Raw genomic sequence first — 15,335 nt, 5'->3', positions numbered from 1 at the left:
GGGAGCAGGAGTCACTTCTAGCCAATCCACAAAGAATTAGATAATGTGGTGAACCCGGAGAGGAGACCAGGCTATTGTGTCTTAGCAACTGTGGCACAAAGCTTTTAAATTCCTGTGCCAGTATCAGTTAAGATAACCTTTATTGTCCTTTTTTCTGTGAATACCCTGGGACCCATTTAAAAAATGCTCATTTTATGCAGTTGCCTACGCATACGGCAACACGTGTTAAAGAAAAGCAACAAAGTAATACTTGCTTAGCTCTGCAGGAAAAAAAAAATCATACGTGTGTGTATGAGAGAGAAGTAGAACTTATTTTGGTCCCATTTTGCAGACTTTTCAAAAACGAATACGTGGACAGCACAACCCAGCAACAGGTCAGGCGGAGGCGCAACTCCTCAGGGTCACAAGTGGAAAAGCCCTTCGAGTCCACTGGGGAGAAGCGAACCTCTTTTCCCCTTCCGCGGGAACTATCCTGGATACAAGTCACCCCGCTGAGCCCCGAGGTGAGCTCCGTGGCGTCAAAGAAGGGGCCGGCTTACCAACGAGGCCATTCCTGGATGGGCAGGTCTCCCTCCCCAGAGGCGCTTTCCCGCCCCAGAACGCCAAGAGGCCGAATTTCGCGATGCGCTCCGGGACCTTCTGAGAGGAGACGGCGCGTGGGCGAGTCCCTCCGGCGCCGTGAGGTGTGTGCGCGTGTTTGCTCTGTATGTTTAAGCCGAGAAGGAGGAGACGACTTGGCTGTGTTTTTCCCGCCTCCCATCGCAGCCGAAGCTGCTCCGAAGGCAGCTGCCGCGGCCTGTCTCTTTAAGGTAGGTCGACGCTGCCTGCCGTCCGGCCCTGTGCAAAGGCAGCCAAGCGGAGCCGCCGCCGCAGGAAAAGGGCTCGCCTCGTCCCGGTCGTTCTGCAAGTTGAAGCCGGGTGGTGGCTAGGCTAAGAAAGAGGCGGTCGTCGGGAAAGAAGCGGGCAGAGTGAGCAAGGGGCCTCTGAAGGAGGGCAAACTGGGAGGTAAGCGAGCCGACCCGGCGCAGTGGAAACATGCGGGAGCGAGCGGGCGGGGGGAGGTGTCCCCTTAGAAAGGCATGAGGTGGGCGCACGGACTGAACACCGCGGCTTGTTTTGTAGGACCTGGAGCTTAGGGGGATCCTGGGTTTTAGAAAGCGGCGTCGGTTGCGTCCCTTGCCCCTGAAGCGAACTTTTCTTTGAAGCCTGGATAGCCGAGCGCTGCTCCATCTCTCCAGTTGTCCTTTGTATTCCCTGCCGTCGCCGTTTTTGGCTGGTCCATGCTGAAAAACTTGAGTTTACTTTATGAGCTTCGCTCTGTTGCCTTCCCGCCCGCCCCACTCGCCTCCGTCCTTAAATTTCTTATCCTCCCCCAGGCGCTAGACCCGATTTAGCGAGGCGAAGCAGACGCGCGGGTGGGGAGAGTTGTGTTTTTGCCTCGGGATTGGGTCTTGGCCGCCGCGTTGGAGATTTCATTAAAAGTCCCCCCCCCCCTTTAAAAAAAATGCGTGGAAGAGTTGGGGGCTTACGTATTGGAGAAAATTTGCCTTTGTCAACTACGGGGGCTTGATTAACGATTTACTGAGTAAGGCAAAAGGGTTTAATGTGTCATTCAGGTAGAAAAGAGAATAACATGCCACGGATGAACAGGTGTGAATAATTTTCGACCAGCTTTGTTTCCTCTAAATATGTTTCTCTGTATAGTTTTTGTCCATCATAAAAACTTTGAAATGTAGAATCAATTAAATGTTCAACTGTCCTTTTTTTTAATAATAGTACATTTTGGATTGTGAAAGATCTCATCTTTTCAATTGATAGACCAATTTATCTGAAGGGAAGTTTAAATGAAGGACTGACATAATGAAATTGTAGAAAGTGGATTCAATCCAACAGGTTTCTGTTGACTATAATTTTCAAAGGCTTATCATATGTTTTCAAATTATTTCTCCAAAACTATTTTCCAGTAAGGCAGTGTTTTGCAACCTTGACGACTTTAAGTCCTGTGGACTTCAACTCCCAGAATCCCCCAGCCAGCTAGGGAATTCTGGGAGTTGAAGTCCACAGCACTTAAAGTCGCCAAGGTTGAGAAACACTGCAGTAAGGAATCTAAAATTACTGTTCAGATTATTTGCCCTTATTTTGTAACTCTTAAATCATGTTTAGTATATAAAGAATATAACAATTAAAAAAAGAATCCTAGAGATGTTTTGTCATTTCAGGTTTTTCCAAATTGCTCTGCTAAAGTTCAGGTGTATCTAGTGAAAAGATGGTAGACCTTGTTTGATGGTAGACCCTTCCTGTCTTTTGTTTGCTGCTTTATGTTTTGTTGTTTCGCAACTGTATTGGAAAAAGTATGATAGGGAAATAGTAAGTAGAAAGATATGATTGGAGTATGTAATATTACTTAATTAGAAGCAGAGTATAGAGATTAAGTCATCTGGTATATCCTTTATCAATATAATATTCTGTTGATTAATATGTGGCTCCCATCCAATCCCTTTTTCAGAAGCCTTGTTTGTAAAGTAATACTCCTGTATAGCTGGAATTGAAATGAGGTTATGTTATGACATGTTCTCATTTATCCATCAGAAAGAATTCTTCTACATTAGTTCTAGTAGGCCTCCTTTTCCTGTTCTTTCTGTTACTCCATGAAATAAATCTGTTGCAAATAAATACCATGATGGGATTGTAACTAAAATAATTACATTTATTATCGTTTGAAGTATCATGCTTTACATAACTTTGAAGTCAATGGAAAAATAATTGTCTTGTCCTATAATTACATGAGAACTTTTTTTAACCAAACATGCAGCTGATCTGAGCATAAAAAAAACTAATGGGAAACAAAAGAAACTGCCTTTGAGAATTATAGAATAAAGATGAAAGAAGCTTAGACTTTTCCTCAGAAAATATGGGCTCTTCATACTATTTTTTTATTTCAATACAGTTAGAACATTTTTTGAAATCTCCCTCCTGAATGAAAGATGAGGTTGTGGTACTTCCCAGGGTTCCTCATAATCAGTTTGCTGTACTTCTGGATCCCATCATCCATGTGCTGCAACAAAGCTCTCTGTGCTAGTGATGTCAGCAAATGCCTAATACAGGTATGAGATCATGTACACTTATGCTTGATAAGAATCCAGACATTTTTCTGTAATAATAATTTTGAAAGAAATGAAATAAAAATTATTTTGAAGAGAAATTTATTGAATGTGGAAATCTTTATTTTTATTTTCATTCTTTGAATGCATGAAGAAACATGCAAATGCTTATTAGCATCATCTTATAAAAGATAAAATTAGAATTTTGAAATCAGTAAAATTGATTAATGTGGTGATTTGCTTATATAATAACATTCTAATCTACTGAGACTTAAATTCTTGGCCAGCTTGTAAAGTTAAATAATTGAAACCTAAGTTATATACAATAAGTAAAACAGTATTTGATTTACTTTTACAGTGAATCAATAAAAAGCAAATAATAAATACTATAAAGAGAATATAGGGCATATATAATTAAATATTAGTCCAAAACTGATCAGATACTTAAAATAATAGAAATGCCTGGAAGGAGAAGTTTTGTCTTGCACTGAGGAGGTATTTATGTAGATACCATGCATGCTTTCCTCAAACATGAGTGGGACATTACAGGTGAAACATATCTTGGAGGAAGCACCTGGAAGAAGATGGTTGAAGATGTCTGAAGGTTCTATCCTCCTCCATAATGGAGAAGGTATTTCTTGAAATATCGAATTACCAGCTAAAATATCTCTTTGTTTATCCAGTGTACTTTTTTTCATGCTGCATGGGCCTATCCATGAATTGAAAGTGATTACTAATTTATCATCTAAACACAACATAAAACTGGATCTCTGGTACAAAAAATTGCTGTAGAAAACTTATGTGACAGAGTAGATTCAGGAAAAATATATTGATCAAACAAATATAAAAACAATGAGCTTTGATGATTTTTCTTAATGTAGGGCTATAAAAGTTTACTATTCCAATAACATTAAAGTGTTCTGTTTGAATGTCATTAAAATGATAGAACATGTTGCTATTACTGTAATTAACTTGGAATTAATTTTGGGGATTTGTTTTATCTACTCATAATTTTTATATTATTGCAGATGAGGCTTATTTATATACAGTATACTCTGTGAAAAAAATGTATTAAAAACTCATAAGGAAGTATTACATTTTGGCCAGAAATGAGTATATTTTATTTATGTAAAATAGGCAAGCAATGCATACTGTCTTTTGCTTTTTAGTTTTTTGAAGAATGTTTAGAACTAAATAACATTAGGAGAAGCTGATGGATAACTCTATGGCTGAGTGAATATGGAAAAAGTTACATTCTGTATACTGAAATAAGTTTCCCACTTGGTGTTACATGTTCACTACAAAGTCTCTATAGTATATTAGTAAGATCCCTGTGGAACCTGTGGTAACATTTGCTGGCAAAGATATGCAAAAATACAGAAATCCAAAAGAGGTCAAATACTTTTTTTTACCAAACTATGTGACACATTTGTTTTTCTTTGTATTATGTTTGGGAAGTGATTCTAAAGATAGCATTGGGTATTTCATGTTTACTAATGCATTTATACAACCCTTGCTGGTTTAATTTACCAAATTTATAGACTTATCCTAGAATCGGAATACAGAATTTGTGTGCACGCACTGATGTTGAAACATTGCTCCTGGTTGTAGAATTCTTCTGTCTGGAACATACTCATCATCTTTGCAGCCAGATCATCACTTAGAAAAAGAAATCAAAGCAAAAATATCTCTGTAGGGAAACACTTTGCATGTGATAAATGACAGATAATTTTGAAGCATAAAATGGCCAGTTTTTCCAGTAACACATGACCAGAATTGTAAATTCAAAAATGGATTGGAAAGAAATCCAAAAATATATTTTCAAAAGAGATGAATAGTAATAGAATGGCAAATGTGAGTCAACATAGACAAATGTTCCAGAATGTGGCAAAAATCACCAGGAAGCAGAAGGTAAACATAATTTATCATGATAGTTGCATGTTGCCATCCCAACTTACTTTTATTTGTATTATTTTCCTAGCAACATGGATGCTTCCAAATAAAGCACTATGCTCCAATAATTTTTTTAACTCATCTTTATTATTTTTGTAAATAACACAAGGTGGCACACATACCTTCTGTTTTATAAACAATAAGAAATCCTGAGTTGGGCTGAGAGAGAGTATCTGGCTCAAAGTAATCCACCCATCTTTTATGCACAAAGTGCAATTAGAACTCACAGCCTCTTGATTTTCTAGCCTGGTAACTTAACCACTAGACCAAACTGGTTCTTTATATCTTTATATTTGCTTTAAATCTTTTTATTTGCTTTCTAAAAATTCCTAGTGCCGCCTCTTGTAAATACAAATGAAGATGGTAGCGGACAGTTTGATTTTTTAGGAGCCAGATTCAATTTAACCTTAAAAAAAGTTTAGTCAGTATGGGCATTGATGCCAATGGATGCCAAGGCAAATTTCTGCAGGCATACTGGGACTCAGGCTCATCTCATTACCTACCTTTGAATTATGCAATAATTGTCCTGGAATAATAACCTCTAAACTGCAGCAACTTGGTAACTGTGGGTGAATTAAAATTAGAAATAACTAATTCATCAACATCTAATTCTAACACATAATTGAGGCTTATTTCTTGGCTGTTTGCATACTGGTTTTAAGTAAATGTTAAACCATAAAGGTTTTGTTACTAAGCTCAAAAGTTCGTATTTCCTTTTTTTTTAATATTGTAAAAACAATTCAAAGTACTTTGCTCGGTTTTTTTAATCTTGAACATCAGTTTTATAATTGTAACTCTCCAAATATAGACATTATCTTTTTTGAAACTATATTTTAAATTAAAAAGAAAAGGGAAAAAGCAACTTCCAGAATGTGAGACATTATTGAAACTATAGTGTTTAGCACCAATAAGACTTCACTGTAAATATCTTCAGGGTTTTTAAAGGGAGAACTGGTGTATAAATTTGAAATCTATGCATACTTAACATGTCCAAATGTGCCTAAACTTTTGCCCCAAATGTTAAAGAAGTACAGATGCATATATTTCTGTGTGATAAAGTATAATTATTAATAATGAGGAAATTCTTCACTCTTATCATCAAGATAACAAATTAAATAATTAATTTTTAGAAACCTTTTAACCTTTTTTTCTGCTGAACATTTTTGTAATTTTCATAATTAAATTTAATAATGAGCATTTGTTAAAAAAAAAAAGAACCTTAACAAAAATACAGTTCTGGTGCATTTCATGGTTCATTGACAAGTCAAAAAATAAATAGTGTACTGATTAACACCTTAATTTAATTTATAAATACATTATAAGGGATTATCCCTAAATTAAGATTCTTTATCTGAAAAAAATATTGTATATTAAAGCTCTGATTAAATATACAGGTTTTAGTGGATACTGTGTAAGTTAAGTTATCGTCACAGATAGAAGTAATTAATTTTTAGAAGACTTTTCTTTTGTATAATAACAGCTTGTACTGAAGAGAGGGAAGAACTGAGGGTGATTAATCTAGGATTAATCAATTTCTTTCCTTCATGTGGATAGAAGAGATTGCATGAACTGTACTCCATTTTATAGAATGCAGGGAATGGTCGACATAAATATTTATTTTATCAGCTGTGCAACAGATGTGAATGAAGTCAACAATCTTTTATTGAAACATGCTTCATTTGTTTTGTCTTTCTGGATAGTTTTTAAACCCAGTTCAGATGGGATTTCAAGTATCATAAACTTTTTAGCAATCTCAACTTATTTAATTTATGGGGAAAAAAGAGTTCTCATAAAAAATTAAATCTGTAAATTGTAACAATATAAGTAGATATATTGCTTCTAGCAGATCACATATATATCCAGCAAATGAATGACAAGATTGTGTCCTGATATGATTTGTATTAGTGAGATAACCCATGGTGACTTGAATTCAACATACTGTGACTTTTCGTAATGCATAAATACACTCTTTTGGGTTCCTATACCATAAACAAAAAAGCAGGGACTGATTTTGGCTTAATATGCACTGTGAAGTCAGCTATTCTGACTTGATCCGTAATAAAGTGATAAAAATAATCAGTGGGTTAGCCAATTGTATGAACCAATCTATCATTCAAGAGTTGTGGAAGTTTATTCGGCACAATTTATTTTCTAATCAGTATTTAAGATGAATTTTCAATCAATAGTTTTCAAATACCGGTACTGTGTCTGGCTTTTGCTAACTTATGAAACTGTAATCATAATTGTTGTGGTAGGTTGGTATGTTTATATGTAACTTGCAATATGGTTCTATATTAGATGCATCCTCCTCCTGAGTAAGTGTAACTTGAACAGAACAGAATAGAATAGAATTCTTTATTAGCCAAGTGTAATTGGACACACAAGGAATCTATCTTGGTGCATATGCTCTCAGTGTACATAAAAGAAAAGATACATTTGTCAAGAATCATAAGGTACAACACTTAATGATAGTCATAGGGTAGAAATAAGCAATCAAATCATATTAGGAAACAATCAATATAAATTGTAAGAAGGCAAGCAACAAAGTTACAGTCATAAGTGGGAGGAGATGGGTGATAGGAATGATGAGAAGATTAATAGTAGTACAGACTTAGTAAATAGTTTGACGGTGTTGAAGGAATTATTTATGTTCTTATTAACACCAGACATAATACATGATATACGCTTTGCAACTTGTGAACTGTTAGGTCATCATTTCAGAGATTCCTCATTGCCTTCAAAGAAAGTAGAGTTCTAATATACTGGAAAAGTTCCTAAAAAATCAGGGAGATATGTGCATTTGCATTGTCAAACATCGGGAATTGTCTACAGGAAATGTTTTATGACATTTTGTGTTATGTTATAAAATGCTTGATGATAATTTTTATGTCATAAAATGTTTTATAAAATTTGCCAAATTCCAATTCCACTGGAGTCATTGGTCATGGATTTCAGATGTGTTCTGTAAGTTAGTCCTTTGAGAGACCGTGGTTGAAAAAACCCCTTGCCCTATAATGCACCATTTTGCCCAACTAAAGATTACAGATATGAACATTTTAGTAGTCTATTGATTGTTTAACATTGTATCCTGGTAGCACAATGATACATAGGTCTGTAAAAGTATAAAATATGTGAATGTATATCTATTTTTTGCATTTGTTTTTGTCTTATTCTCACATTAGAAATGGGGCTGTCCATAATTTCTAAAGCTTTTCCCAAGAATTGGGTATTATCCAAAGTTCTTAGTGGGGACGGGGGTGGTGATGGTGTTGTTGTAATGAAATAACTTTTAGCATAGTGTACTTCTGTATATATTCTGAATATATCTTATCTTAGAATTAAGGATTATGTTTAGAGGAAAGATTACTACTACTATCCTGTTTCCCTGAAAATAAGACCTTCCTTATTAAAGCCCAATCAGGCTTTTGAGCGCATGTGGTAAAATAAGCCCTCCCTGAAAATATTGCAACACAGCAGCAACCATGAGGTGACCACGCTTGCTGCCTCATGCACTTCAAAAATAATAAGACCGCCCTGAAAATAAGGTCAAGCACTTATTTCAGGGGTCAAAAGAAAATAAAACCCTGTCTTATTTTCTGGGAAGCAAGGTATTAAAGCAAGATAGTTTTCATGTTTACAACAGGGTTGCACTCTTTCTTTGACTGTTACTGATAGCTATCTCTGCCATTACCAGATCGAGGAAGGAATTTTATAATTGGCTATTTGGATACAATGAAGTGTTGCCTTTGTTTACTAGATGGAATTAATGTTCATTATATTTTTGTCCAGTTTGTTTTTCAAGGCACTAAAATGAAGGTAAGTGGGGCTTGGCGACTACATCCAAAAGCTGGACTAAATTTATAAGGGATCATAGAGGGAAGTTTATACATTCAGCCAGGACAAGGGCTTACTTTCTGCACCTTCTGATGATAGGAAAGCTACCATAATTTCCTCATGCAGAATTTGATTATTTAAGAACCATAAATGCAAATCATAACCTTTCATTGATACCACACATATCAAGGACATAATATAATGTGACATATTTTTGTCTGTAATCTTTCATCTGTCTGTCTGTCTTGTCTGTCTGTCTCTCATTATCTAGGAGCTGTGTCAATGCCGACCTGGTGAAGGAAATTGTTCTTGCTGCAAGGAGTGCATGCTTTGTCTAGGCACACTTTGGGATGAATGCTGTGACTGTGTTGGTAAGTTCATGTTTTTTCCCACCTATACCGAAACCAGCTATTTTCAGTAGTAATTTTCAATGCTTTAATAGCTTTTAAAGTTTATGCCAAAAGTAACAACAGATAGAATAATAGGTATTTTATATTTAACTCACAGTGTATCTTAAACATGAGTTTAAGATTAGCTATTTATGAAGGAGGAAGTTATTTATGAAGTAACACTTGGTGCTTTAAGCCAAAATTCAAGAAATGTGTACCTCATCCTATATTGGAGGGAAGAAACGTTTATTAGGATTGAGAAAAGATAGTGTATGCTGCAAATCTTTCTGAAAAATATTGTTTTGATTAATTTTTTTCAAAGTTGGAAAAATTGTGGTTCAAAGACATAATGGATACATGCAACCCGCTACATTAGACTAAAATGGGCTTAAGTGGTTTGTGAGTCAGCATGTAGGATACCAGCCATTGTATTTTGAATGTTGTTTGAATAATGCAAAAATCTGAAACTTTGTTTTGCAATGTTTAATTTTAATTTAATAATTTAATTAATTTTAATTTGTATTGAAACTTTTTATTTGTTTGAATATACAATATACTATGTAGACAGAGGAATTAAGTTTAGTTAACCCAACCATAACTTGTTGTGTGACCTGCCAGCTATCATAGCCTGTAGTGCTTAATAAGTATAAGTATAATCTTTATTGTCATTGTACTTAAATACAACAAAATTGGTTTTAACCTCACTGTAAAATTATAGCAGAAATGAAAAAAGAAAGAAAAAGAAAAAAACTAGCGTGTGCATGGAGTGATTGTGATTGTATTTAAAAGTCTGACAGCCCAAGGATAGAAACTATCTTTAAACCTATTTGTTTGGCTGGCTATACTTTGATGTCTTCTGCCTGATAGTAGAAATGCAAAGAGACACTGACCAGGGTGTGAATCATCTCTGAGTACCTTCCTTACTCTGCTAAAGCAGAGAGATCTGTCGATGTTATCCAGTGGTGTCAGAGGACAACCAATGGTTTATTGTGCCGAATTGATCACTCTCTGTAGTGCCTTCCTGTCCACAGCTGTTAAACCATCATATCATACTCTAATACAATATGTGAGGACACTTTCTATGGTGGACAGATAGAAAGAGGTCATCAGCCGTTGTTCCACCTGATTTTTTCGCAAGACTCTAAGGAAATCTCTGTTGGTCCTTTCTTCATTTTTCTTCAGTTTTTCATTGCTATTAAATGTTCTTGAATGGCACATGCACACCTATCTACTTATGGGAATATGCCCATAGTAGTGGGCAGAACAAAGCTGAGGATTTATAAACATTGATGGATGGGAAGAAATCTCAGCTTGGTAATTTCAGCTGATATTAAATGCTAAATTCCCAACTGTAATGAATTACGTTGAGGACTTAAGGAAAGCTGAGTCTTCATTTTCTAATGTTGTTTTGGGGAAAGATGATCCTTTCCACATATTTTATGGCTGCATCATACTGTGATAGTGTTGATCTGCTGGATGTTGCGAAGGAGCTTATTCTTGCTGCAATCTGCCAAGTCAATCTGAGAGTCAGTTGTTTTGTTTTATGAAGACTTACTGAGTAGGATTCATTTACAAGCTAGATTTGTTTGGAAAGAGAGTGAGGACTCTCTGTTTTTAGGAGTCTCTAGACCAGTTCATAAATTATGGAAGAAATTAGATTGCTGTTTCCTATGATTTGAATTACATGCCACTGTAATATCAGTAAAAAGGAGCTATAGAATATAGGGAATTCTTATACTTACTTAAGTACATAAAAACCTGCAGCTCCATAGGAAAGTAATAGACAACACTGGTATGGAAAAAAAATGTGCTAGCTATCCACCCCTGCTTTTAATTGATGTTACTGTAGGGATTTATCTGGAGTGAATTATCTGGTTCCAATAGTTAAGTGAATTCCTGCTTGGATGAATCGTTGGATAAGAAAGCTTCCCTTTCTTGTAAGAAAGCCAGAGCTTCCCAATCAAAGAATGGAAGGTGCAAAAAAGTAGTGCCAGATTTAATTTAAACTCCAGTGAGGATTTAAAGGGGGTTGTGTCATATCTAGCAATATTATTTTAGATATTGTTTCATTTATGTGTGCTAGATTTACCCAGCTGTTATTTGCTCTGGCCAACTGTCTCTAAGGACAAGGAAATATTTTTCTATTCATCTGAATTGCACAGTTTAAAAAAAAAACCCGCAAAATTGCAAGTGTTCTGAACCGCCATAAAAAAACAGGCTACACATTTATGAATATCAACAAAGCAAAGCTGGTATAGGTTTACAATTGTGTTCTGCTGTACAACATGGACAAAGGAAAAAGTATACAACGATGCTGCAGTTATGTTTAGTTAGGGACACAATAGAGAACAAGGGATCAGGTGCTTGAATTGTCTCTGATAAATTTCAGATTTGTACTATTTAATGTTTATACTAAAATTCATTAGATGACTAATACTAAGTTCAGGGGCAATTATGCTATTTGAATCTTACATTGCTGCTTATATGTTACTAAAGAATATGTGGGAAACCATAGCAAACGGAACCCACATGTTCTTAAGATCTGTTTGAGGAAGAAAACTGAAAAGAAATTAATATAGATCATGCTCTAATTAAAAAGGAAAACAGCTATGAGCACAAATACTACATAATGTCAATACTTTCCCATATAATGTTCATTGTTTCTTTGTAAACATAGTAGATTATTAGAGTGGCATAATACAACAAAAACAAAACAAAAATTTGAACTATATATAAAGATAGCCCTTGAAGTACAACCATTCAAATTTACAATGTCACTGAAAAATGTGACTAAAAAGTATCCTTCGCATTTACCACCATGATCAAAATTTGGGAATTTGGCAACCAACATCTATTTATGACAGATGCAGCATCCTGGGGTCATATGATTGCCATTTGCCACTTTCTCAGCCATCTTCTAACAAATAGAGTCAATGGGGGATTTACCAACCATGTGATTCACTTAACTGCAGTGATTCACTTAACAACTGTGGCAAAAAAGGTCATAGAATTGGATATGAATCACTTAACAACTCCCTTGTGTAACAACCAAAACTCTGGCCTCAGTTGTGGTCGTAAATTGAGGACTACCTTTAAGTGTTTTCCTTGTATCATATATTGTCAAAGTATAATGCTAAACAATTACAAAAGGTGTAAATTAAATAGCCAATTATGTAATATATGTTACAGCTGGAACAGATTGTTAGTGCTAGTGTTTGTATAGATACTATTAACAGGCATCATTTACAATATATTTCCACTTTAGTTATTGGAATAATGTCTTAAGATGTTCTCTTGAAACTTTATTTTAGTGGATGCATTGTATTTTTATAGTTAGCAGAATATATTAAGGATTGTATTGAGTACTTCAGAAATGAAATGCAGCAAAACAGTTTTTCAGACTAGTTTCATATTTAATTTATTTTAAATTGTGGTAAAAGTGAATTTATATGCCTTTCGGTCTTTCGGGAAGAGTAAGATTCTGATGCACTAGCCCAGTATTGATGAATTAACATCACTTTTGTGAGAAGTGGGTGACAGCGTGCACCTGTGCTTTATTTGCATGAGCAGGTGGCACGCATGTCCGCTGCTCACACAAATGGGGCTGCGCGCATGTGCATGCCTGCTCGCACTGAACCACCTCCTCTCCCCTCCTCCACTGGTCTGAAAAACTGAAAAGGTTGGGCAACTGCTCTATGCCATCTCCATGACTTCCCATCCTTTTTGGGGGGGGGAGGGGAGGGAATCAGGTTACATTGATAGTGTGATATTGTTTGTTGCGATTGCTGAGTTAAAAAGCACCTGGATCAAAGATCCAGATAGTTGTAGAAGATAAACAGGATTCATAATTCTTGGTCTGTTCTTCTCCAGTCTAAACAGGACGAAAAGTTCCTTTGTTCTCACTGAAACGCTCTTAATCTATTAAAATGCAGTTTGTGGTATATGAATTTTTGTGTATTTTATATTGGAAAATTTTATGACAGAACTAATAGAGTTCTCTACAGGTAGTCCTCGACTTAACACCAATTCGTTTAGTGACCATTATAAATTACAACAGAAATGAAAAAGTGACTTATGACATTTCCACTTATAATCATTGCAGCATCTGAATGGTCACATAACCAGAATTCAGATGCTTGACAACTGACTCATATTTATGATAGTCATGTGACCTTTTGTGACTGAAGAACTGCAGTGATTCACTTAACAACTGCAGCAAAAAGGTCGTACATTGGGGCAAAATTCACTTAACAATTGTCTCGCTTAGTAACAGAAATTTTGGATTTAGTCCTCATAATTCGAGGACTACCTGATTTTTAAAAAAGAGTGGGGGGTGGAGAAAATGCTTTTTTAAATTCACAGCAAAATTTAATCTCATGGTTGTTAATGTCAATTTTTCTAATGTTATTTCTCAAATATTCTTATGGGCAATGCTGTTGAACAACTTGTCAACTTGTCTACAGGTATGTGTAACCCTCGGAATTATAGTGACACACCTCCCACTTCAAAAAGTACTGTGGAGGAACTGCATGAGCCGATTGCTTCCCTTTTCCGAGCACTTACAGAAGGCGACACTAACCTGAGCTGGAAAATTGTGTCCTTTCCCGTTGCAGAGGAGTTATCGCCTCATGAGAATTTAGTCTCGGTTTTAGAAACAGTGAACCATCCCCAGCATCACAATGCTTCCATTTCAAACAATGTTCATCCTCCATATTCTAGTGAAAAAGGTAAAATATTGTGGTTGAAAGATTGAAAAAAATGTTGGGTGATGTTTGCAAGTTTAAGCTTTTAAAATGAGGTGTTGTGATTTTCTGTTTATTTTTAAAAATCATATAAATATGATCTCTATTCCAAAATATGGGAATTATTAAATATGAGCAGTGATCTAATATATTATTATAGGAAAAGAGACATGAAACCAATAACTTAGGAGTTTGTTGGAAGTTTTATTTGAATGATCTGTGATTTACACCTTGGTCAAAAAACTAAAATCTTATTTTCTGCTTTGGTCACTTAGAACGCATATGTACTGTGGTTTACTTCGATGACTGCTTGTCAATATACCAGTGCAAGATCTCTTGTGACTCTATGGGTGCCTCCAAATACCGATGGTTTCACAACGCCTGCTGTGAATGTATTGGACCTGATTGTGTCGACTATGGGAGTAAAATTGTAAGATGTTCAAATTGTATGTTCTGAAATTAAACCATTCAATTTTAATATGGCAGACACCAAAGAATGTGTAGGGGTGGGAGGCAGGGAGGTATACTTTGCATATACAGGTAGTCCTTGACTTAACAACAGTTCATTTAGTGACCGTTCAAAGTTGCAATGGCACTGGAAAAAGTGACTTATGACTGTTTTTCAGAGTTACGACCTTTGCAGTATTCCCACAATCATGTGATCACTTTTTGCAACCTTCTGACAAAGTCAATGGGGAAGCTAGATTCACTTAACAACTGCAGTGATTCACTTAACAACTGTGGCAAAAAAAGATGGTAAATTGAGGCAAAACTCACTTAACAATTGTTGCTCTTAGCAACAGAAATTTTGGGCTGAATTGTGGTTGTAAATTAAGAACTACCTCTATTACTTTGGATGGTAAAGCTGCAGCACAGTTGAAAGGACCTAGATATGTATATTATTTTAAATATGTAATTTTACACTTTAAAGCATTGGAAGAATTAATTAGTAAGTGTTTAGATTTGGTTTTGATTGGGCAATGTATGAAGTTTCGTAAGTTGAATTTTATTTCAGGCTACTGATTAATCTGCATATATGATCTTAAGTGGATGATCATGAAGTTTTACCAGAATCATAATTTCAAGTTCTGAATTAAGCACTGTTATATTTTTTGAGCTTTTCATGTGTGCCAGTTGTGTACTGTGAATTGCTTTTATAGACCATGCAGATTACCTGTTTACCCCAGCAATAGCTATTTGATTTTAAGAAACAAAAGTAATTTAGATTGTGTTTTTGTTTTAAGAATTTACCCTCCTTATAAATAGCCCCTTATTAAAAAAAAAAGAAAAAGATACACTTAATTATGTCCTTTTCA

General features: G+C 35.5%; 1 protein-coding gene across 3 annotated transcripts; it reads left to right on the top strand.

The window, feature by feature from the left end:
- The first annotated feature begins 428 nt into the window (after positions 1–428).
- Positions 429–14,616, top strand: TWSG1 (twisted gastrulation BMP signaling modulator 1). Of its 3 annotated transcripts, none has more exons than XM_032223074.1 (5): positions 429–683; positions 2,948–3,104; positions 9,160–9,259; positions 13,741–14,004; positions 14,295–14,616. In XM_032223074.1, the coding sequence occupies exons 2-5, from the start codon at positions 2,985–2,987 to the stop codon at positions 14,474–14,476; spliced, it is 666 nt and encodes a 221-aa protein (XP_032078965.1). In that variant the 5' UTR covers positions 429–683; positions 2,948–2,984; the 3' UTR covers positions 14,477–14,616. The 3 variants fall into 3 exon arrangements, with proteins under 3 accessions (XP_032078965.1, XP_032078963.1, XP_032078964.1); XM_032223072.1 differs by having other exon boundaries at positions 429–809; XM_032223073.1 differs by lacking the exon at positions 429–683 and adding an exon at positions 822–1,005.
- Positions 14,617–15,335: the final 719 nt, after the last annotated feature.

The sequence above is a fragment of the Thamnophis elegans genome, chromosome 8, assembly GCF_009769535.1.
Source record: "Thamnophis elegans isolate rThaEle1 chromosome 8, rThaEle1.pri, whole genome shotgun sequence".
NCBI lineage: Eukaryota > Metazoa > Chordata > Lepidosauria > Squamata > Colubridae > Thamnophis > Thamnophis elegans.
Note: the sequence above shows the minus strand (reverse complement) of the source record. Positions and strands in the feature narration are given on the sequence as shown.

What these genes read in the sequence shown, in the direction of transcription:
- TWSG1 (XM_032223074.1), top strand. Translation starts at nt 2,985, where the DNA reads ATGAGGTTGTGGTACTTCCCAGGGTTCCTCATAATCAGTTTGCTGTAC. An exon ending in TCAGCAAATGCCTAATACAG is followed by an intron (nt 3,105 to 9,159) that starts GTATGAGATCAT and finishes CTCATTATCTAG; the next exon opens with GAGCTGTGTCAATGCCGACC. An exon ending in TCCATATTCTAGTGAAAAAG is followed by an intron (nt 14,005 to 14,294) that starts GTAAAATATTGT and finishes TTGGTCACTTAG; the next exon opens with AACGCATATGTACTGTGGTT.